Source organism: Salmo salar, chromosome ssa04, assembly GCF_905237065.1.
Source record: "Salmo salar chromosome ssa04, Ssal_v3.1, whole genome shotgun sequence".
Classification (NCBI taxonomy): Eukaryota; Metazoa; Chordata; class Actinopteri; order Salmoniformes; family Salmonidae; genus Salmo; species Salmo salar.
Window position 1 is genome coordinate 20,670,422 of NC_059445.1, and position 21,911 is coordinate 20,692,332.

Below are 21,911 nucleotides of genomic sequence, written 5' to 3' on the forward strand. Positions count from 1 at the left end.
AAAGTCACTCATCATCACTTCCGTTATTCTACCAAGAAGCGGAAGATGAGGCCTTTGTGTGTGTTTGCTTAGTCAGTTTTCGCATTTATCGCTTCCGCCATTTTAAGGCCTCACAAAAACACTTCTTCCTTCCTCTGTTTTAATCGCTCCTCCCTCCTAACCTCTGTCCTGTAACCTCTGACCCCATCCAGATCTGGTTCAACAACAAGGGGTGGCACAGCATCGGGTCTTTCCTGAACGTGATGAACAACGGAATCCTGCGCGCCAGCCTGCCCGCCGGCCAGGACTCCAGCAAGTATGGCATCCGTGCCTTCAACCACCCACTCAACCTCACCAAGGAGCAACTGTCCCAGGTCGCACTGTAAGTACCTAGTCGACAACTCAAATTCTTCCATTAAATACATTTCTCATCTATCAATAACATGGATTGGAAGAAATATACAGTATGACAATGCACCTCCTTATAGTAGTTGAAAGGTCGCTGGTTCGAATCGCAGAGCCGACAAGGTGAAACATCTGTTGATGGGCCCTTGAGCAAGGCACTTAATCCTAATTGCTCAATGGGGGGGGGGGGGGGGGTGAATCAGAGAGAGTTGGGATACGCAAAAAAACACATTTCCAAATCACACATGCATATATACACACTGTGTGTGTGAAATAGAACAAATATAAGTACCAACCTAATTACTATTTCTTTTTTTAATAAAAAAAAAGCATGGCAACACTTTACTTAAAAGCATCCAGGCATAATGCTTTATAACTTGCTTTATGTATGACTCAGAACCATCTTTTCCCTCTGCATGCTCCCTCCAGGATGACCACCTCTGTGGACGTGCTGGTGTCCATCTGCGTGATCTTCGCCATGTCTTTCGTCCCGGCCAGCTTCGTAGTCTTCCTCATTCAGGAGAGAGTCAACAAGGCCAAGCACATGCAGTTCATCAGTGGTGTGCATCCCTTCCTCTATTGGCTGTCCAACTTCATCTGGGACATGGTAAGGCTTCTCATCTCATCCTGCACTCTTAGAACCTTTTTTTTCCTATCTAAAACCTTTAAGGGTTCTATCTAGAACCTTTAAGGGTTCTATCTAGAACCTTTAAGGGTTATTTGGCTGTCCCCATAGGAAAACCATTTAAAGAACCCTTTTTGGTTCCATGTAGAACCTTTTTTGGGTTCCATGTAGAACCTTTTCCACAGAGGGTTCTACATGGAACCCAAAATGTTGGAGGCTGCTGAGCGGAGGACGGCTCATAATAATGGCTGGAATGGAGTCAATGGAATGGCATCAAAGACATGTTTCCATGTGGTTGATGCCATTCCATTGACTCCCTTCCAGACATTATTATGAGCCTTCCTCCTCACAGCAGCCTCCACTGTCCTAGAACCAAAAACGGTTCTACCTGGAACCAAAAAGGCGACAGCCAGAGAATGTTAAGTTCTAAGAGTGTAGAGAGGTCAGTGTGGATATACAGTATACCGTATATATAAGTTTACAGTGACTAGTGAACGTACACCCCATTTAGATGTCATTTGAAGGCAGCATAATGTGAAGACTGTACACGCGATGTGACTTTCAATAACTGTATATTAGACTTTTAGAAAAACACAAATGACTTGAGACACCATGGAAATGTCCCAAACACATATTCTCCGCTGTTTTAAGTCAACTCATTGGGATAGCTCTGTATCTGGACTGTACGCAGCATCTTCCTTTACCCTGAAATGGTATGTGACTGTATGAGAAAGTCCTGAATGTCCTGGCCTCTTCCTGTATGTTCCAGTGTAACTACATCGTCCCTGCTACTCTGGTCATCATCATCTTTATCTGCTTCCAACAAGACGCCTACGTCTCCTCCACCAACCTGCCTGTACTGGCCCTGCTGCTGCTGCTCTATGGGTGAGGGACACACACACATACACACACAGATGCAGAAACACACACCACACACGCAGAAACACACACAGGCAGAAGCACACACACGCAGAAAACGCGTGCAGGCACATATGTCGCACACTCAGATATGTCGCAGACAAACTACGTCACTCACACACCATATGTCCTAGCGATGCAAGGCTGCGTCTGTATACGATTGGGAGTTACAACGTACCTATTCTGACTTCCTTTTTGATGTCTGCTCCTAGGTGGTCCATCACGCCCCTGATGTACCCGGCGTCCTTCTTCTTTAAGATCCCCAGCACGGCCTACGTGGTGCTCACCTCCGTCAACATCCTCATCGGCATCAACGGCAGCGTCTCCACCTTCGTCCTCGAGCTCTTCGGCAGCAACGTGCGTACAACAAGACTTCATAGGGGCTTCGTTAAACTTCATAGTGACTTAATAGGGCTTAATGAGACTTCATAGAACTTGTGAAAGTCATTAGGTGGACCCATACCGCAGAAATGAAAGATCCCTGTGGAAATGCTTTTTATCCGTGTGACATACTGTTACAATTCAGCACTTATTTTATTACAAGATTTAAATTGGGACTTAAGAAATACATGTGAGAGCTTGACTGATTGTGTGTTGTTCTACTACGTGACAACAGGAGATCGGAGGGATCAACGACATCCTGAAGAACGTGTTCCTGATCTTCCCTCACTTCTGTCTGGGCCGAGGCCTCATCGACATGGTGAAGAACCAGGCCATGGCCGACGCTCTGGAGAGGTTTGGTAAGTAGGCTCAGGTCATAGGTCGTTTATTACGTTAGGACAAAAAAGTAATGTCAATGAATCAAGTTTGTGATTTATGTTTTTTTTATTATTGTAAATTTGTCAGGGCTGTGCTTCTGTTTCTTGACCAATCATCTGTTCCTTCCATTGGTTCTAGGTGAGAACCGGTTCCGTTCCCCTCTGGCGTGGGACATGGTGGGCAAGAACCTGTTCGCCATGGCTGTGCAGGGCGTGGTCTTCTTCACCATCACCGTGCTCATCCAATACCGCTTCTGTATCAAGGCCAGGTAGGCGTGGCCTCGCATTTCATTGGACAGATTAATCTGACTCTTTTGTTGTGTCCTTTATCCACGTTCTATTTTAAAAAAAATAATACAAATCAAAATTGTCAAGTCGGTAAAACATTTTGCATTCATAATGCTCTGCTGTAAATATCCTCCCTGATCTGATTGGTTGTCTCAGATCTTTGCGCACCGACCAGAAACCTATTGGTGAGGAGGATGAAGACGTGGCCAGAGAGAGGCAAAGGATTCTGGGAGGAGGGGGACAGTCTGACATTCTGGAACTCAAGCAGCTGACCAAGGTGTACAATAGAAAACAGAAACCAGCAGTGGATCGTCTTTGTGTGGGAATTCCTCCAGGAGAGGTGAGCTGGCTCTGCTACCACTGTACAGCATAGATAGGGACGAGAGTTTTTCCTGGCCACATGACCTGACCTGCTCATTAGTCTCCATTAGATTAGTTTTCCTGGTTACATGACCATTAGACTCCATCAGATTAGCTTTCCTGGTCACATGACCATTAGACTCCATTAGATTAGTTTTCCTGGTCACATGACCATTAGTCTCCATTAGACTAGTTTTCCTGGTCACACGACCATGAGACTCCACTAGACTAGTTTTCCTGGTCACATGACCTCACCTGATCATTGGTCTACAATAGACTAGCTTTACTGGTCAGGTCAGATGGTCAGGAAAAGTTGCTGGCCCTGCCCATAGATTCTCCCCTTTCCATATCCTGTTGGTGGTTCAGTCCAGTGAAACTCTTCTCTCCTCTCTCTCTCTCCAGTGTTTTGGTCTGCTTGGAGTCAACGGAGCAGGAAAGACGAGCACCTTCAAGATGCTGACTGGAGACTCAATAGTCACGAGTGGAGAAGCTTACCTGGCGGGAAAGAGGTGAGAAGGATAGTAAAGAATAATTAAACAAGCTGAACAAATTGTTATTATGGGATTTATACAGTATGCAGGTACCGTATTTTAAGTATATCTTAATGGTTAAATGCGTTATTGATTTATAGCCTCTAAGACCTTGTTCACACTGAAGCTTCCATGACCATTGTACATCGCAATAGTCTTGCAACGTCTTGAAATACGTACTGTGAACGGAGTCTTAAATAGTTTGGAGGTGTGTGCTGTTGTGACTGACTTTGTGTCACTGTGTGGTCCACCAGTGTGTTGACGGAGATAAACGAGGTGCACCAGAACATGGGCTACTGCCCTCAGTTTGATGCTATCAACGACCTGCTGACTGGCAGGGAGCACCTTGAGTTCTACGCCATCCTGAGGGGGGTTCCCGAGAAGGAAGTGTGTGAGGTGAGTGTGTGTCCGTGTGTTATCCTCTTGACAAAAAAAAAGAACATTCTTACAACCGTGACATTTTGTGCCCTGTCAAAGGACAGGTAACTATGTCATGCTCTTTACTTGGAGACCTTGTCTCTGCCTTTTTGTTGGTCCATTTTAAGGGCAGGTAATTGTTTTAAGGACATGTTTTTGTTCTATGGACAATTTGTTGTTTTAAGGACGGGTTGTTGTTTGAAGGACGTGTTGTTTGAAGGACGGGTTGTTGTTTGAAGGACGGGTTGTTGTTTGAAGGACGGGTTGTTGTTTGAAGGACGGGTTGTTGTTTGAAGGACAGGTTGTTGTTTGAAGGACGGGTTGTTGTTTGAAGGACGGGTTGTTGTTTGAAGGACGGGTTGTTTCGGTTTACTTCCTGAATTGACTGAAGTAAGATGGGATTGACCCCAGCCCTGGTGGGCTATAGTATGTGATCGTGTTATCTTGTTTGTCTAATCATGTCTTTGGAACCTCTCTCTCTCTCTCTCTCTCTCTCTCTCTCTCTCTGGTCCAGGTGGCAGAGTGGGGCATCCGTAAACTAGGCCTGATCAAGTATGTGGACAAGGCAGCAGGGAGCTACAGTGGAGGGAACATGAGGAAACTCTCCACGGCCATGGCACTGATCGGTGGTCCACCAGTGGTCTTCCTGGTGAGTAGGCCTACTTTATGAGCCTTTTAACTAACTAATCATTTGTTCATATACCCAAATGTTGTTATAATGTTATTCAGTCATGGTACGTTACAGTATAGCAATGTGTGTGAACTGGACCAACCTTTTAAATTCAAGTTCAATAGCTATTACAGTATCTAGGGCGCAGAGTTTTTCCTGATCACATCATGGTCAGTTGGAAAAACTCCCAGCCCAACCTATAACCTAGAAACCAATCTCTCCATTGAGGATGTCAGCAATAGACCAGGCGCTAGAGGATGTTGTTTCTTACACCAGCTTGTTCCTGGGCCTAGTCTAACCAGGCTGTGGTGTTCTTCTTTGTGACTGACAGGACGAGCCCACCACTGGTATGGACCCCAAGGCCAGGCGGGCTCTGTGGAACTGCATTCTCAGTATCGTCAAGGAGGGGCGATCGGTGGTTCTCACCTCGCACAGTATGGAGGAGTGTGAGGCCCTGTGTACGCGGATGGCCATCATGGTCAATGGGAGGTTCCGCTGCCTGGGCAGCGTACAGCACTTAAAGAACAGGTAAGAAGGGAGAGATGGGATGTTCAGTAGTGAATACTACATTGGTGAAGAAGCACTCTGGCCATTTTGGATCAACATTGAGCTAGCGCTAATCATCCCTATGCGTTTCCTCATTCAGATTTGGGGATGGCTACACCATCATCCTCCGGGTGGCAGGACCAGACCCGGACCTGAGGCCGGTGATGGAGTTTATTGAGAAGGAGCTTCCAGGGAGCACTCTGAAGGAGAAGCACAGGAACATGCTGCAGTATCAGCTGTCCTCCTCCAAAACCTCCCTGGCACGCATCTTCAGCATCCTGGCCAAGAACAAGGAGTGGCTGCACATTGAGGACTACTCCGTTTCCCAGACAACACTAGACCAAGTAAGCACTGAGGCTGGCTGAAAACGTTGTCGTCGGCCATTTTGATTATCGTAGCAATTATTATTTTATTATACTTTTTTAAATTGAAATAAAGTTGTTTTTTTTCGAGGGGGTCTTGCGTAGGTTTAGATGAAATGAGTGTTTCATTGCCAATACAAAATACAACAATAAAAATAAAAACATTTAAACCAAAATACAAATGAAACAACCGTTGCTTGCATAGCACACTGATTCATCTGGTTTGTGTGTGTTCTCTTGTCTTCAGGTGTTTGTCAATTTCGCCAAGGACCAAAGTGACGAGGACCAGTTAAAAGACATTTCCGTGCACAAGAGAGACGCGGTGGCAGTGGACATTACTCAGCTCAAGTCTTTCCTCACAGACGAGAAGGCCAGGGAGAGCTGTGTGTGAATCCAAGGCTGCACCTGAAGTGGAACTCCATTCCCTACATAGTGCGCTACCTTCGACCAGAGCCAGGTCAAAAAAGTGCGCTGTGTTGGGTATAGGGTGCCATTTTGGACGAACCCTGTGTCTGTTCCTATCCCCCTCCCAGATGAACTGCTGAGGCGCCTGTAGACGGGTCATTCTGGAGAGGAGGGTTTTCTACTTTATTGTAGCGTTCTTTTAATTCTTTCTCAGTGGACTGCCCAGCGTTAGCGTTCTTTGTAGGGCGACACGAGAACAAGCGGCAGAAGTTCAACACTGAAACGCAATGCAAATCAATGCAAATCAATGCAAATCAACAAAGATGACACAATCCCATGAAGTGTTCTCCGAGGAACAGCCTTGTGGCCCTCGCTAGCTAGATTGAAAAGACTGAAAGACTTGAATATACTTCAAAGTTGTACCCCAGTTAGAGCATTAAGAGTACACAGTTTCTGTGCGCTCACTTGACCTGGATCAGCGACACGCTCGACAATGTAAAAAGAAGTTCCAATCAACTCGCTCACTGCCAACCGACAGTCATTTTGATTCAACGTCTATTTTCTCTCCCTCGCTTTGTTACCATGAGAAGTACTTTTTTTTTTATGAACCGGAAGAACAAGAATCAATTCCAACGATAGTCCAATCCCAAATAAAAGAAATTTTGAATACAGTATATTGATCAATTTAGTTTTGTATCTGAAAAAATGGAACCTAATGGTGTTTGTTGTATTTTTTTTAAAGATTAATGTTTTGTCGTTGTTGTCATGACGCCCAGCACAGTGCCTGCAATCATGGTGGAGATAATGTTAACACTCCAAAAGAGAGGCCATGGAATGTTCTGGAATGACAAAGCAAAAAGACCGGAGCTTCTTTAGAACCCTGAAGGGATGTCAGAGAGACCTTATTGTCAGATTACTGCTTTAAATGTACTGTACTATGGCAGTGAGACGTCAATTTCTGTACTTCTGTATGTGAATGTGCAGTCTAATAATGACAACGGTTGTTTATTAGCTAACAATCATCCGTCTGACATTTGTGACAGGTTTTCTGAAGTGTGAGGATGGAACTAAATTTCATGCTTTTCTAATAGCGTAGATAGGACCTGTACGGTATGTGTGCCAAAGCATAAACCCTCTAAGACAGGCATAATGGACTAAAGAGATGGGCTGTTGTTGTTGGACAACCTACTGGGTTTTTCCCCCCAGCAGGCTTCAAGATTCTGTGTTAAAAAGCGGTATTACTAACATGACCACGGGAGAAATGTGACTGCGTATTCATTTTTTTCTTCTTCTTCATTTATATATGTATTGTGAAGTCACAGATAAACAGTGACAGGAGAACAGACATGGGTGAGCTATATCTTCAATATAGAATATATATATATATATCTGAATATGTGTCGTTCAGTAAACACTGTCACCAGTGCCAAAACGTTGAGTCAACGTTGTGTTGAGGTTGAGTCAGGGGGGCGGGCGGCTTATTTGTACACTTTTACTTGTCTTTTTCCTTGAACAGCTGACTTCCTGTAGTTCAGCCACCATCTGTGGAGTTTTTCGCCGAGCACGTGGCTACACATGGAGGCTGGGTCTCACGTGTTGCTCACAAACGATCCAATCATCATTTTACATTCTGTTGCCGTTGCCATGGTCCTTCTTATCCATTATTATTCCTGACCATAAACCCCAAATGTACACCTCCCTCTTCTGTAACTCCCGGTGTTGTATTCACTGACAAACAACACTTCTGCCATAGTTACACCAGCAGTCTGCCATATAAACATACAAACTTAGGGCCAAACAAACACGATAAAAGGCAACAGTCGAACACCAGTCGCTTTGAGAGGGACCAGACCAATAAAGTGCCACTGTTTTGGTTACGTTACGATGAATACTACGTTCATGCGGACAGAATAGCTGATTACACAAAGATGTGATGTGGACGCCTCCTAGCACTTTATAGAAGTTTTCTATGTAATCTAATCTACACAGTACAGGATTTACACTGGAATAGCCCCAGATTTCAGAAGACACACCTGAATCAACAATGCATTTTGTTTGTTCCATGACAAAAAAAGAAGAGAAAAAAAAAACTATTTGGAGGAGAAAGAGTCCGACTGTACCATGGTAGTTCTTTTCTTGTGTTGATTATATGTTTACATTTGACGTATTAAAAAGGTTGTTTGTGTCTGTTATCTGTTGTGTACAGTACTTATTTACATGAATAAAAATTGATACATTTTGAAGATAGTAGTTTGTCTGCTTTAAAAAAAAAATCTTACCACTATTATCTTGTCTTCATCATGATCAATTCTAGATCTCTTTAAGGTAAACTGTTTTCCAAATCCTTTCTAAAATACATCACTTATAGTTTGCCCTTATTTGTACAATAATTCAAGTCAAAACAACTTCATGTTAACAACAGGCAGCACCATTTCTGCCGTTTACAACTTTTCCCTTCTACCAAAGATGATTGATATCCTATATACATGTCTCACCCTAACAGCAGGCTGTCTAGCTGCGGCAGAGGATGTAAAACCATAACAAATACATTGTTTCGGCAGCAGATTGATTGATGTCAAATGCTTCACTGAAGTCAAACAAAACAGTGATAATCTGCTGTATCTAATCACCAGCTTGTGGTCGTTTTTGTATCTCAAGTTTACCTTTCCGTTTGTCAGCACCTTTAAATATTGTTGGATGTGCGTCTACTCATGCTTTTCATGAGATGACTATCTGCTGGTGTATTACCTTGCCTTACATCTTCTCCTACCAGTCACGGGTCATAGATTGCATCAGGTAGGTAGGAAAGAGGAAGAGAAAGAGCAGAGAGGAAGAGAAAGAGAGAGGCCCAACTCGACGGAAAATCTGTCTCCCTCCAGCAGGTGTTTTTTTCGTTGTGTTTCGCCCACCAAGCAAGGTGTTTTTGTATGGAAGTCAATGAGTATCAAATGCGGTCAACAACAAAAATGTATAGCTAATTTGCTACGTGAGGTTTATTTGATCAAATAGAAGTTTCATAATGCCAAAGTTGTTACGATTCTACTGATATAAGTAGGACAAGTGACATCCCGGAAAAACACTTCGTATGGGCGTTGTCTAGAGATGACTATGCGTATTCATGCAATTAGGCTAATATCATAGTCTCTATGTTGAATACAGGCGGTTGACGTCAACGACCCTCGTCGAATATTTTAAAATGATTACAATAATGAGATGTGTCCACCAATCCAAAGAAAGGATAAGCGGCAGCTTGTGGATCGAGAGTTACGGAACACAGAGGGTGTTCTTAAATGCTTGCCTCTAACGATAACCAGGTAGAGTTAGGCATACCTCATTTTTTTTTACTGAAGACCTACCACTATCCTTGAGTAAAGCCAGTGTGTCCGCTGATGACTCAACATACACGTCAGTTCCCACAGCAAGTGAAATCACTGCAACGTTTAACAAAGAGCTACAATCAGTTTTAGAAGGATTGACTGGTAATAAGCTAGTCCTAAATATATATATAAATACAACCTAAAAGCATTGTATCTGGGCAAATTGAGGAGACTAAACTGCTTGGTGTAACCCTGGATTGTAAACTGAAATGGTCAAAACATATTGATGCAACAGTAGCTAAAATGACTAAGCACAAATGACCTATACGTTACTTTGTAACAGGATGAAAATCAAACACAGAGCTAGGTCTGTAGTCACTTTTTTGGAGTCCTTAACTGGAGACTTGAAATAAAATAAATTCAATAAAACAAGTATTCCAATAATTCTAATTCTAATAAATGTACGTATTCAATAGGCCAACTGGAGAATAAAGTAAAATGTATTCAATAAAAAATTATTTGAATAATTCAAATGTAAAACATTTTATTTATTTACAGTTTTTCTCGATTGTTTACACACATTTTCTGAAAGCATGCCTCATATTCTCAGAACTCTACACACAAATCAAAAAACACACACACAATGGGCAAAACCCCTCAATTCTCCAGCAAAATGAAACCTTACATTCAAAACAATGTTATTTCTTATCAAAATGGTATTTTGTTTTCAAATGACACACACAAACCATCATATGAATAGACATTTATAAGAACCAGTTGAACACCGATGTGCTCAATGTAAAACACTAAGATGAATGGAAAACACTTCTTCTCCATTCATCATAATGACTTAGGCCTTTTTTTGGTTCAGTGTTGCCATTACTACAGACAGTACATACATAAGTGTGTTGTAAAATATTTGAGAATATTGTTTTTATACTCAGAACACACAAATACACGGTAACAAATATATTTTATTTTTCCCCAAAAAATTTTTTACACAGTGTACATCCCATTCCCAACCAACACAAAGTTGCACATACAGTGGTCTACATACAAAACAGAAGAATTTAATGTATACAGTTACAGTAAAAAAAAACTTTAAAAAACTATGCTGCATCCTCTCTTCTGTTGCGGTCTGGCCACAGCACCTCATCCACATCACAAGCAATGTTTTCCCTGGCCAAGCAGCAGGGGAAATATCGCCTAGCATGGCGATTCCGCCATGAAAAGCATCAGCTGCTATATCTCCACATGCGTCTTCCATAGCTTGGAGAAGAGGTTTGTGGAGTTCGGTCATACACTTTCCATCTCCAGCCAGAAAAAAATTCCTCAATAAGTTTGAGGAATGGAGAATATGGAGGGAGATCAACAACTACAAAGCGTGGGCAGTGAACCAGTTACGAACCAGAGCAGCCCTGTGGAAACTTACCTTGTCCCAAATGACAACGTACCTGAGCTGCTCTGGGCCATCTACCTGATCTGGTGGAATGAGTGTGTTGTGTAGGGTGTCCAGGAATGTGATCAGATGGGCGGTGTTGTAGGGGCCAAGGGTAGCATGGTGATGGATGACGCCGTGGTGGGTAATCGCTGCACACATTGTGATGTTCCCTCCGCGCTGGCCAGGGACTTGAACAATGGCACGCTGGCCGATGATATTCCTTCCCCTCTTTTGTCTTTTTGTGAGGTTGAATCCAACCTCATCAATGAAGATGAACTGGTGCTCCACTGCAGCCACCTCTAGCTCAAGGACTCTCTGAAACACACATGACAATATCCGAAATAGACATGGAGTGGTCACTATTGTGAAGCACAATCATTCTGATTACAATACTGAAATATGTATCATTTATACAGTGTTGAGAGTATGCATCAATTGTGGGATTATATAGGACTCACTTGCACATAGTTATATCGCAATTCTTTAACTTTCTGAATTGCGTTCAAATGGCACCCTGTAGACCTGCTTCATCCTGAGATTATTTCTGCGCAAGACACGGTCCAGTGTTGATAAGCTTAACCTATCAATATTTTGAAATATCTCATTGTTTTCTATTATTTTTCTTTGTATTTGCCGTAATGTTATGGCGTTATTTTCTAGGACCATGTTCATGATTTCAGTTTCCTGTTCAGGAGAAAGAATACGTTCCCGACCACCTTGTGTTGGTAATCTTTCAGTTCTGCCAAACAAATAGTCAAATACTGTAAATACAAAGTAGGAATACATTTCCCAAATTGAAACATACTTTATTTTTACAGTCCTACAGAACAGTCCACAGGCAATGCTGTACTACTGTACTCATTGAGTACTGTATTGATATGCAGTACTGCAATTTTCTAGTGAGAGTAGATTTCTTACCTATTCTAATTTCGGAATGTCCGGATGATGGATGCTACAGTGTACCTGCTCAAATTTGGCTGTACTCTTTGCCCAGCCTCCCTCATTGTTAGACCATGGTTGACCACATGATAAACCAAAGTGGCTCGGATCTCATCAGAGATTACGGTCCTTGGCCTTCCTCGTCCTCGTCCTCCCCGTCCTCCTCCTCTTACTCTCACTCCTCTGGCTCTGCCTCTGTTTCCAATGTTGGCATCCATTGCTCCAAAACAGAAGAGCTCACCTGTTGCCCTTTTATTCTAAAGCTCTGATTGCTAAATGTAAAACTGTGTGACGGGTGTTTGCCCATGTGATGAGTCAGTGTACATATATGAATGGCAGTGTGTTCATTGTGAAAACAAGAGATTTTCTGCATGAAAATTGTGCCAAATGCAAAGAATTGTGTGTAGTATTTTGAAAAAAGTGTGTTTTAGAACTGCAATTTGAGTGTAAAGCAGGAATTGTCCTTGTAGTTTAGCAGAATTGGTTCAGGGGGTTGGTGCATGAGTTACATGTTGTGGTCATTGTGTCTCAAGTACCAGTATTTGTGTGTAAACAATTGAGAAAAACTGTAATAACTTCTCCCTGTCCTATTCCTATGACTGAACACCAGGCATTATGCTTTTGCTTTCAGTCACATGGCAGGTTGTTTCCACCAAACCTGCTCACCAAACCAGTATTTCTACACATTTATGATAAGCCAAGTGGGTGGGGACTGAGACTGACCATACCTATATACTACACCATTGTGATGGTAGGTCGTATGTTTGTTCCTGACTGATTTGTATCCTCATTGCAGAAACAAGGAAGTGATCATTCATGTAACAGGTACTGAATAGGTTTTGAATGTAAAGAAGCATGGAACTGATCATGTCACAGGTAGTGAAAGTACAGAATACAGCAAACAAGTGTGTATCAAGTGATGTTTTTGGAAACATGTATAAGTAACCAAACCAACAGTTGCTGTAGATCGGGATTAATACCTTTCACACAGTTTCAAACATGGGAAACATTTTTGCAAAATATATTAAACCATAATCATCTCAAATATCTCTGCCGAAAATGCAAGAAGAAACAATGTATAAAATATGTATTAACTATATACATATTTATTAAACTTATATTCACATTTAAATAAAGTAGTTCTCCCTTACAAAATGACACACAGGCAACTCATTACAAATGATGTACAAAATAACTTTTTGTACTGCCATTAGAAGTCAAACATGTTGACCAAACATTTTGATCCACTCTGATATTTATAAGGTCTTGTTGTGCCATCCTATTCATCCAAGTGCTGTCCATTTGTTTCCACAATAAATGGCCGTGTTCCGGAGAATTCAAAGCATTCTCAGTATTGTATTCCATGGTTCTGCCGTGCTTTCTCTGCCCACCACCTTGTGATGTGCAATATAACTCCTCACATTTATCCACTTTTACTAAGGTTTCCCCACATCTACTGTGATTTTCGTGAACAGAGGATCCTTTTCCACTTTGACGACTTCATACTTGAGAGAGTTTATACCATCGGTATTCATCGTCAGTCTCGTGCGTTGTATTCTGTCAAACCTGCGATGCAAAGGAAATGACTATCAGTATACTATCCTCATATGAAGATATTCAGGATGCACTGATATGTCAATTCTGGGGCCATACAATAGCCAATATTTTCTTGGCTGTGATGGCAGAGTATCAATGCTGATACTATCATGAATAAATAAAAACTAAGTAAATTCTTCTTTTAAAGATACAACCTCTGAGATCCTCAAAAGGTTCTACAGCTGCAACATCGAGAGCATCCTGACTGGTTGCATCACTGCCTGGTACGGCAATTGCTCGGCCTCTGACCGCAAGGCACTACAGAGGGTAGTGCGTACGGCCCAGTACATCACTGGGGCTTAGCAGCCTGCCATCCAGGACCTCTACACCAGGCGGTGAGAAAGGCCCTAAAAATTGTCAAAGACCCCATCCACCCCAGTCATAGACTGTTCTCTCTACTACCGCATGGCAAGCGGTACCAGAGTGCCAAGTCTAGGACAAAAAGGCTTCTCAACAGTTTTTACTCCCAAGCCATAAGACTCCTGAACAGGTAATCAAATGGCTACCCGGACTATTTTAATTGTGAGCCCCCCCCCCCCCCCCCAACCCCTGTTTTTACGCTGCTGCTACTCTCTGTTCATCATATATGCATAGTCACTTTAACCATATCTACATGTACATACTACCTCAATCAGCCTGACTAACCGGTGTCTGTATGTAGCCTCGCTACTTTTATAGCCTCGCTACTGTATATAGACTGTCTTTTTACTGCTGTTTTTATTTCTTTACCTATTGTTCACCTAATACCTTTTTTGCACTACTGGTTAGCGCCTGTAAGTAAGCATTTCACTGTAAGGTCTACACCTGTTGTATTCGGCGCACGTGACAAATAAACTTTGATTTGATTTGTGGGGAACCTGGTGAATGTGGTTGTTCTAATCAAAAGCTTTACCTCTGAGGATTTGGGTCGTTCAGTTTGTCTCTTTCGTGACGGATCATCCGGCATTTTCCGACCTCGCTATCTGGACGAGAGATGGACATTCCTCTAGAGCTCACCCTGTGGAAATCAGAGTTTATTATTATAATGGACTTTGCATACAAGTTGGAAATACTGTGGAATTCAGGGTTGGGGTCAATTCTAATTCAATTCAGGAAGTGATTTGAGTTAAAAATTCTAAAGGGTTGGGGTCAATTCTAATTCAAGTCAGGAAGTGATCTGAGTAAAAAATGTCACAACTTTTTAAGTAAATAGCTTCTACTTTTCAGTTGATTGAAAAATCATTGAAAAAATAATTGCCATTTCAGTTTACTTCCTGAATTGACCGACCCTAACACCCTGGTGGATATATTGTGTTTTGCATGAACATTATACAATACATCGCTAACATCAGAAAGTGATGATGTCCCATTGCCAAGTCTGACTTTAATATAGGCTCATCTGTAATGCTGTAAAAAATCTGTTTGGATTGGAATGCACTGTCTTGCCTGTTGAAAATGTCATCATCTTCACCACCCCAGCCCCAGTAGTTGTTGGGAAAGCCGTTGATTTTCAGGAACTGCTCCTTACTTAACGCCGAGACACCGCCAAAGTACTGATTATAGGGCAACCTATGGAGGAGACGAAGACAAAATATTTCTCATCTGGCCCATACAAAGAGCCAAGTAATGAAATGGGTAGGCTAAGCATAAATAGATATACTTGTTTACTACTCTTCTAGCTATGCACTCATGGTATGAACTGAGGAAGAGGGAGAGTCCCAATGAATCAAAATAATGATGATGCATTAGAAAGAAGTTGTCGGTTGAGTTTTGCGCCGTACTTGAAGTCAAACTTGTCCATGGAGACAGACAGGTGTCTGGGCTGGCTGAAGCATTTGTAGGTGTTGCGGTCATCCATGGGGATGATGTCCACGTCACTGAACACAAAGCAGTCGTAGTCATACTCTTTCAGGGCCTCAGCATAGCCAATGTTCATCAGCTTGGCCCTGTTGAACGTGTTGTCTCCATCCTGATGAAGAAGTTACAGTCATTTTCAAAACATGGGTATGCTAAATTATTTGCCAAATATTTACATATAATTGAATAAAGTTTGTCCATAGAAAATGTTTAGTTCATCGAATAGTGTAATTATTTAAAAAAAGTTCCGGTATATGCACATTTTTGTGATTTAGCATGAGGAAAGTAAACAATATTTTCATAACCATCATGCAGTACACTAAATAGAAAAACCAAGGGACTTCCCTTTAAGAAATGTGTCAGAATATAAGCAGCAGCGTGTTAGAGAACCATAGAGTTCTTGGTTACCTCAGAAGAAGAAAGCAGAAAGAGAAGAAAGCCACCGAGCATTGGAAGAACCCAACCATACTTTAGCTGAGATGTGATTGGTTGCAGACATGCAGTGCTAGGAGAGTGGAAACAGAGTTATTAGTATTTATAAGTATGTCCGAGTGAGAAACAGAGAGAGAGGGAAAGAGAAAGAGAGAGAGAGACAGAGACATAGAGAGAGAGAAGGGGTGGGGGGGAGAGAGAAAGAGAGAGAGGGGGAAAGGGGAAAGGGGGAGACAGAGAGAGAGAAAGAGAGAGATGGGGAAAGGCGGAGACAGAGAGAGAGAGAGAGAGAGAGAGAGAGAGAGAGAGAGAGAGAGAAAAAAAAGTTATCTGTTATTTTGGTTTCAAGTGCTGCCTAAGTTGTCAAAAGAACAGGAAGCACCTGTAGAAGTAAGGACACACTTCTTTCCTCTACACTGTCAATGTCATCTTCATAGGAGTAGGCTACTGTTCACTATCAATGCGTGGTAGTCATCAGCTGACAGTTTGGTCCTAAGTGGTGATTCTGTCACCCAAATACACCACAAAAATGAAATAATATTGAATTTGATTATTAAAAAATATATATCTACAGTTAAAATTCTACAACAGGTTGGACAAAACAAGCATCGTGATTGGTTGAGATGCATTCTAAGCCATACTTTAAAAAATGTTTTAAAATGGGTTGGTCAAAACAAGCTTTGTGATTGGTTGAGACGCGGTCTAAGCCATACTAAATAACCCGTTTAGCACGGGTAAGCCTATAACGCAAAAATTGGAATCTTGTTTTCGGTTCCATCAGAGAAATGATTGCGCATCCACTGTCCCATCAGCCCAGCCAAGCAATTCATTAACTTGATTTCCACTATAAAAAGCATCTTGACATTATCTCCCGGGCTTCCAAAATTGTTACTGGATGTGTGCAATAAAAGTTCAACATTCACCTTTTGCTACTATTTCTGTCAAGTCTACACATACAATGTGATGCATACGTTGGATAAATTAACCAAAACGCAATGAAACTGTTGGTCTGATCGAGGCATTACTTTTGGGTTGCAATAACGGGGGTTTGTACTGTACATACGTTGCCATCTGTCTCTCTGACATTTGCAACATTGTTTCAATATTGCAATTCTATCTCTTTCTCTTGACCGCTGCACAGCCGTGCTAAAAAAGCACACCCTCTGATGTACAATTGCTTTAATCATTTGCCTTTGTTTGATCTTCGTAATTAGAGATACCTGCTATATCCTGAAAACTAGTGTACCTGACCATTTTCATGAGAATCATGCTTTAAAAGGGGAAATCTGTAGTTACTACATCCAATTTTGGACTTATAAATGAATGATAGATACGCATTGATTCTTGAAGAATATAGCTTCTAAATGACTTTGAGCTTTGTTCAACTTTCATACCCCATCAGAACCCAAAATATAAGCTGGTTATACTGCAATGTTTGTAAACATTGTAAATGTATAGCCTGAAAATATGCTTAAAACTATAATGTTGATATCTTGGATGGTCAGTCTTTGCATCAATATCTCCATCTATGATTTTAAGAGTCGTTACATTTCTCCAGGCCCTTTTTTTTTACCAAAACAAAGGCAGGGAGTCCGCTTTGTTATTGTTTCAACTGTGGATTGCCCCTTTAATTGTACTTTCCCCCTTTTTTTAAACCTATGGAAGAAAAAATAAGGAATCCTCTGTCTCTTTATCATTACAGGTTAGGAAAGGCAGAGTTCATTGAGGTGAATGGGGTGGAAAGGAGGAAAGGTGTGGAGGAAAGAGAGGAGAATAAAAAAGAAAGAAGCTGTCAGCGGTATTCAGTCAAACAACTTCAGCTGGTGAGAATGGATCCCCGTGTGAGCCATTGACCCTTTTCTCTTCTAGTGTTGTAGGATGGGCTCTCATTCTGCCATATCTGGTTTCTAATCTGTTTACAAGAAAATAAACTGTTCACAAAGAGAGCAAGACGCACCTGTGTCTGAAACCCTTTAACAATCACTAAATCTGTTGACTTAAACTAACAAACGTTTGCCCATTGGAGAAACCATCAAACAGGAATACATGGACCTGCTTTACCACACAATCAGGAAATAGACGCTGTCTGTCAACCATGTTTATTTCCTCTTGTCCTACCTACAGTAAGACATGTTGTCCTTTAAAACAATACAAGGTGCTTTAGAATAAACTCATACTTGATGACATCACATCAGGCATCACGGTTATTTGATAGAGACACTCCATGTTGCAAACCGTTCGTTTATAAGAAGGTTTCCATTTGTTCATCATGGTGGCTTGGCTGTGCCCTCTGATTATTTGTGAGAAACACAGCAGGACAGCTGGTGCTCTACAGATAGTGAGTATAAACTTCAACTGACAGCTGAACCATGTTTGTGTTTAAAGTACAGGCCTGGGCTTGTGTGGAGCTGGGGCGCTGAGGATGGATAGCTAGGGGGCTGGGCGGCTGGGGAGCTGGGGGGCTGGGAAGCTGGGGAGATGGACTGGGGCTAGGGCTAAGCTGGGGCTGAGGTTCGGGCTGGGACTGGGGCAATAACAGCCACCACGGTCCACCCTCTAACAACTGTTCTCAGAGAAACAGCTGAAAGTGCAAGCTTTGTCTGTCTGTATGTCTGTCTATCTCCTGTTTCAGTGTCTCTCTCAGTGTCTCTCTCAGAGCTCTCTTAGGCTTCTCACAAACGTCGCATTTCCTACAAATCTATAATTTCGTAGTTCCGTACATTTAAGTAAATCTCGCTTTTCTGTAGGAAGTGAGGGTGAAGGACGGCAGGAGTGGACACAAGGAGTGGAGGACAGGCTACTGAGATTCAGCCTCGGTTTAAAGACCCTGATTTGTAACTGTCAGGCGGGATGTTGCGACACACGTTAACATTCTTCCTGTTATCTACAACGAGGGGGCGGGGTGTGTGGAAACCTTCAGGCATGAATAAACAAATGTCGCACAACTGAGCGGTTTTCTTTGTTCAGACAGACTCTGAAAGGCTAGTTCAGTGAATAGATGAAACCAGTCTTATACACAGAGATTAGATTGGTTTCTCTGGCTTCACCTGATTGATGACGTAGACGCCATAGTCCAGCTGTTGGCGCTGAAGGATGGGATGGAGGTAGTAGAGCCAGAACTTGAGGTGCTCGTCACGATGGCGGAAGGGGATGATGAGAGCAACCTTCTGGAGGGCGACGCAGTCATGTGGTTTGTAGCGACCGCCTTCCTGCAGACCTGGGTTCTCCTTCCTCACTGTGTCCAAGCTGACAGGCGTAGAGAACTCAACCCTGAGAGGCCCAACTGCAGGTCGGGAGAAACAGATCTGTTGGGTCACAAACTCTCACACACCTCTTCCTGTTCCTCTACCACATTCACTTCCTTTTCACCTGCTGCCTTCACGCCTCCATCTCTATCTCTCTCTCTTTGTTCAAAGTTTGCAGCCTTTGACCTCATGTAAAACAAAATTGAACACACACACGCATGCACACACGCACGCACACATACGCACGCATGCAGACACACTCATACCCACAGGAAATGATGCTGACTTAACGGATATCTCATGCTTGTCTCTTTGCAACAGGCAGTTCAGGGGTTAAGAGGAAATATGTGTTATCTCGTCCCCCCCCCAAAAAGATGGTCTACGCTGCTGAAAGTATTTTCCCCGAGCCATGATTGAGCTGAACACAGAACATATAGTTATTTTCAGCAGCAGGGAGCAAACTTCACAATGCAGCTCGGCTTAACATGAAATAAATCGAGAGATCTTTCCTCGTATCGACTTTCAGTTAAAGGAAGGAAATGTAGGCCCAATATGAGATACACAACTACATAATATATGTATAACTACATAATACAATGTTTGATGCAACTGTGCCAGTAAACAAAACATTAAGAACACCTGTTCTTTCTATGACATAGACTGACAAGGTGAATCCAGGTGAAACCTATGATCCCTTATTGATGTCACTTGTTAAATCCACTTCAATCAGTGTAGATGAAGGGGAGGAGACAGGTTAAAGAAGGATTTTTAAGCCTTGAGACAATTGAGACATGAATTGTGTATGTGTGCCATTCAGGGGGTGAATGGACAAGAAAAAACATTTATCTGGCTTTGAATGGGGTATGCTAGTAGGTGCCAGACTCACCGGTTTGTGTCAAGAACTGCAACGCTGCTGGGTTTTTCATGCTCAACAGCTGATAATTATATATATTTCAAGGTTATTCAGCATGTTTATTTACCTGTCATTTTTGGCAAAACAGTTCGATTAAATATAAAAAGTTTGAATGTATTTCCATGGGAGGCCAAACTATCTGGATTTAGGTTTCATGTTAGATTAGGGGGGGAAAATACAGTCTATATGTGCATGGCAGAAGAATTTGAGAGAAAGAAAATCTGCATAGAAATAGCCTAATAATGTGTTATAGACTCCTCTTACATGTTTATAACAGTTACATGTATAATGCAGTATAATGTGATGTTTCTGCTGTGCATGTTTGATTAAATACCAGCCCTTGCATTAAAATGAATTGATCAAATCATAGGCTACTTACCAAGATGTGGAGACGGATCAGGACATTTTTCTAACTTTTTCCACGAAGTTGTAGTAGTGTTAGTAGTTGTTGTAGTAGTTGTATTGGGTAAATGTATGTCGTGAAGCTTCGGAGTTTGCATTGTTACAACGCTGTTATTAAGGTCGTGATGTCCAATGTCTTCCAGTGGATGTGTCACGGTAATAAAATCCGTTTCAATTCGCGTCTGCGTCTGTATTTGTTGGTTTGGTGACAACCCAATCGAGTAACCCATGAAATAAAATAAAGCAACTAAGAGATTAATAACACCTAAAACTACAACCAAGGTGCAGCCTCTCCTCCGCAGCCTAAAATTGAGAGATGAGTCGAGCATAATGCGGTTGTCATATGCCGAACCGAAACACATCCGTTTACTCACCGACGGTATTAAAAAAGCAATTTACAAATACTCTTTATTTTTTTGCAAAAATCTGTATAGTTTAAAGATAAAAAAAACAATAAAAGATCATTTTTTCCTCTACTGTGTGGTGGTTGCATGCTGACTGTGACCATCAGTTGTCGTAGGCTCCCGAGAGTGAATTCACTCTGTACTACACTTTATGGCAGTAATATGACATCTTGTGGACCTGTGGCTTCCTCTATAATAAAAGCCACGGCTAGGAAATTCTAGCCTACTAGGGAACTGCACTAGCAAACTATTCAGTAAAATGTCCAAAATATACTCATTACGTAGTCTTTATTAATTTGCAAGTCCCTAGGCTGAGATTTGATTGAATTTACTCTAGGAGAGGGACCAGATGCCTGTGAGGTAGGCACATTTTTTCCCAGAAAACGTTTTAGCCTAAAGGCCAGGGCTAGGCTACTTGTTTCTCTGGCGTTATAGGCCTACATTTGAAAAGAATTGGATTTAATACAACATTAAAATCAATACCAGCATAAGCGACGTATACACTCCTTTATTTCTTGTTCTAAGCATGTGTAATCCTTTATAATATTTTATGAGAAGGGTTTATATATCAAATCACATCTAATTATATTTGTCACATGTGCCGAACACAACAGGTGTAGAGCTTACCGTGAAATGCTTACTTACAAGCCCAACAATGCAGTTCAAGAAATAGAGTTAATAAAATATTTACGAAATAAGTTTTAAAAAATCGAATCAATCAAAAAGTAACACAATAAATGTACATAACAATAACGAGGCTATAAACAGAAGGTACCAGTACTGAGTCACTGTGCTGGGGTACAGGTTAGTCGAGGTAATTTGTAAAGTGACTATGCATAGATAAACAGCGAGTAGCAGCAGTGTAAAAACAAAGGGTCAATGTAAATAGTCCAGTTGGTCATTTGATTAGTTGTTCAGCAGTCTTATGGCTTGAGGGTAGAAGCTGTTAAGGAGCCTTTTGGTCATAGACTTGGCGCTCTGGTACTGCTTGCCGTGCAGTAGCAGAGAGAACAGTCTATGACTTGGGAGACTGGAGTTTTTTACCATTTTTTGGGCCTTCCTCTGACACCGCCTAGTTTAAATATATATATGTCCTGGATATCAGGAAGCTTGGCTGCAGTGA

The 21,911-nt window shown here is 41.9% G+C and overlaps 2 protein-coding genes across 5 annotated transcripts in view; one reads left to right on the forward strand and one right to left on the reverse strand.

The window, feature by feature from the left end:
- Window positions 1-8,506, forward strand: part of LOC106602602 (phospholipid-transporting ATPase ABCA1) — a 40,250-nt gene extending 31,744 nt beyond the window's left edge. For all 4 annotated transcript variants that reach the window (XM_045716634.1, XM_045716635.1, XM_014195339.2 and 1 more), the window contains exons 36-48: window positions 192-361; window positions 814-991; window positions 1,779-1,894; window positions 2,140-2,284; window positions 2,544-2,667; window positions 2,825-2,954; window positions 3,130-3,313; window positions 3,736-3,842; window positions 4,118-4,259; window positions 4,795-4,929; window positions 5,282-5,478; window positions 5,597-5,840; window positions 6,106-8,506. In XM_045716634.1, coding sequence (XP_045572590.1) covers window positions 192-361; window positions 814-991; window positions 1,779-1,894; window positions 2,140-2,284; window positions 2,544-2,667; window positions 2,825-2,954; window positions 3,130-3,313; window positions 3,736-3,842; window positions 4,118-4,259; window positions 4,795-4,929; window positions 5,282-5,478; window positions 5,597-5,840; window positions 6,106-6,249 — 2,016 coding nt within the window. In that variant the 3' untranslated portion in view covers window positions 6,250-8,506. The remainder of the gene's footprint in view (window positions 1-191; window positions 362-813; window positions 992-1,778; window positions 1,895-2,139; window positions 2,285-2,543; window positions 2,668-2,824; window positions 2,955-3,129; window positions 3,314-3,735; window positions 3,843-4,117; window positions 4,260-4,794; window positions 4,930-5,281; window positions 5,479-5,596; window positions 5,841-6,105) is intronic.
- A 4,540-nt stretch (window positions 8,507-13,046) lies between these two features.
- Window positions 13,047-21,348, reverse strand: LOC106602598 (beta-1,4-galactosyltransferase 1). Its single transcript, XM_014195330.2, has 6 exons — window positions 20,362-21,348; window positions 18,872-19,107; window positions 15,317-15,504; window positions 14,982-15,104; window positions 14,449-14,553; window positions 13,047-13,526 (listed from the first exon to the last, which is right to left on the reverse strand). Exons 1-6 carry the CDS (start codon window positions 20,744-20,746, stop codon window positions 13,397-13,399), a joined length of 1,167 nt encoding a protein of 388 aa, XP_014050805.1. The 5' UTR covers window positions 20,747-21,348; the 3' UTR covers window positions 13,047-13,396.
- Between the last annotated feature and the right edge of the window lie 563 nt (window positions 21,349-21,911).

Bases quoted from the DNA above. Each gene is read 5' to 3' on its own strand.
- LOC106602598 (XM_014195330.2), bottom strand. From the start codon at position 20,746: ATGTGTTTCGGTTCGGCATATGACAACCGCATTATGCTCGACTCATCT. The intron at 19,108-20,361 runs GTAAGTAGCCTA...CCCGACCTGCAG, and splicing joins TGATCCGTCTCCACATCTTG to TTGGGCCTCTCAGGGTTGAG. The intron at 15,105-15,316 runs GTACGGCGCAAA...TCTCCTCCATAG, and splicing joins ATGGACAAGTTTGACTTCAA to GTTGCCCTATAATCAGTACT.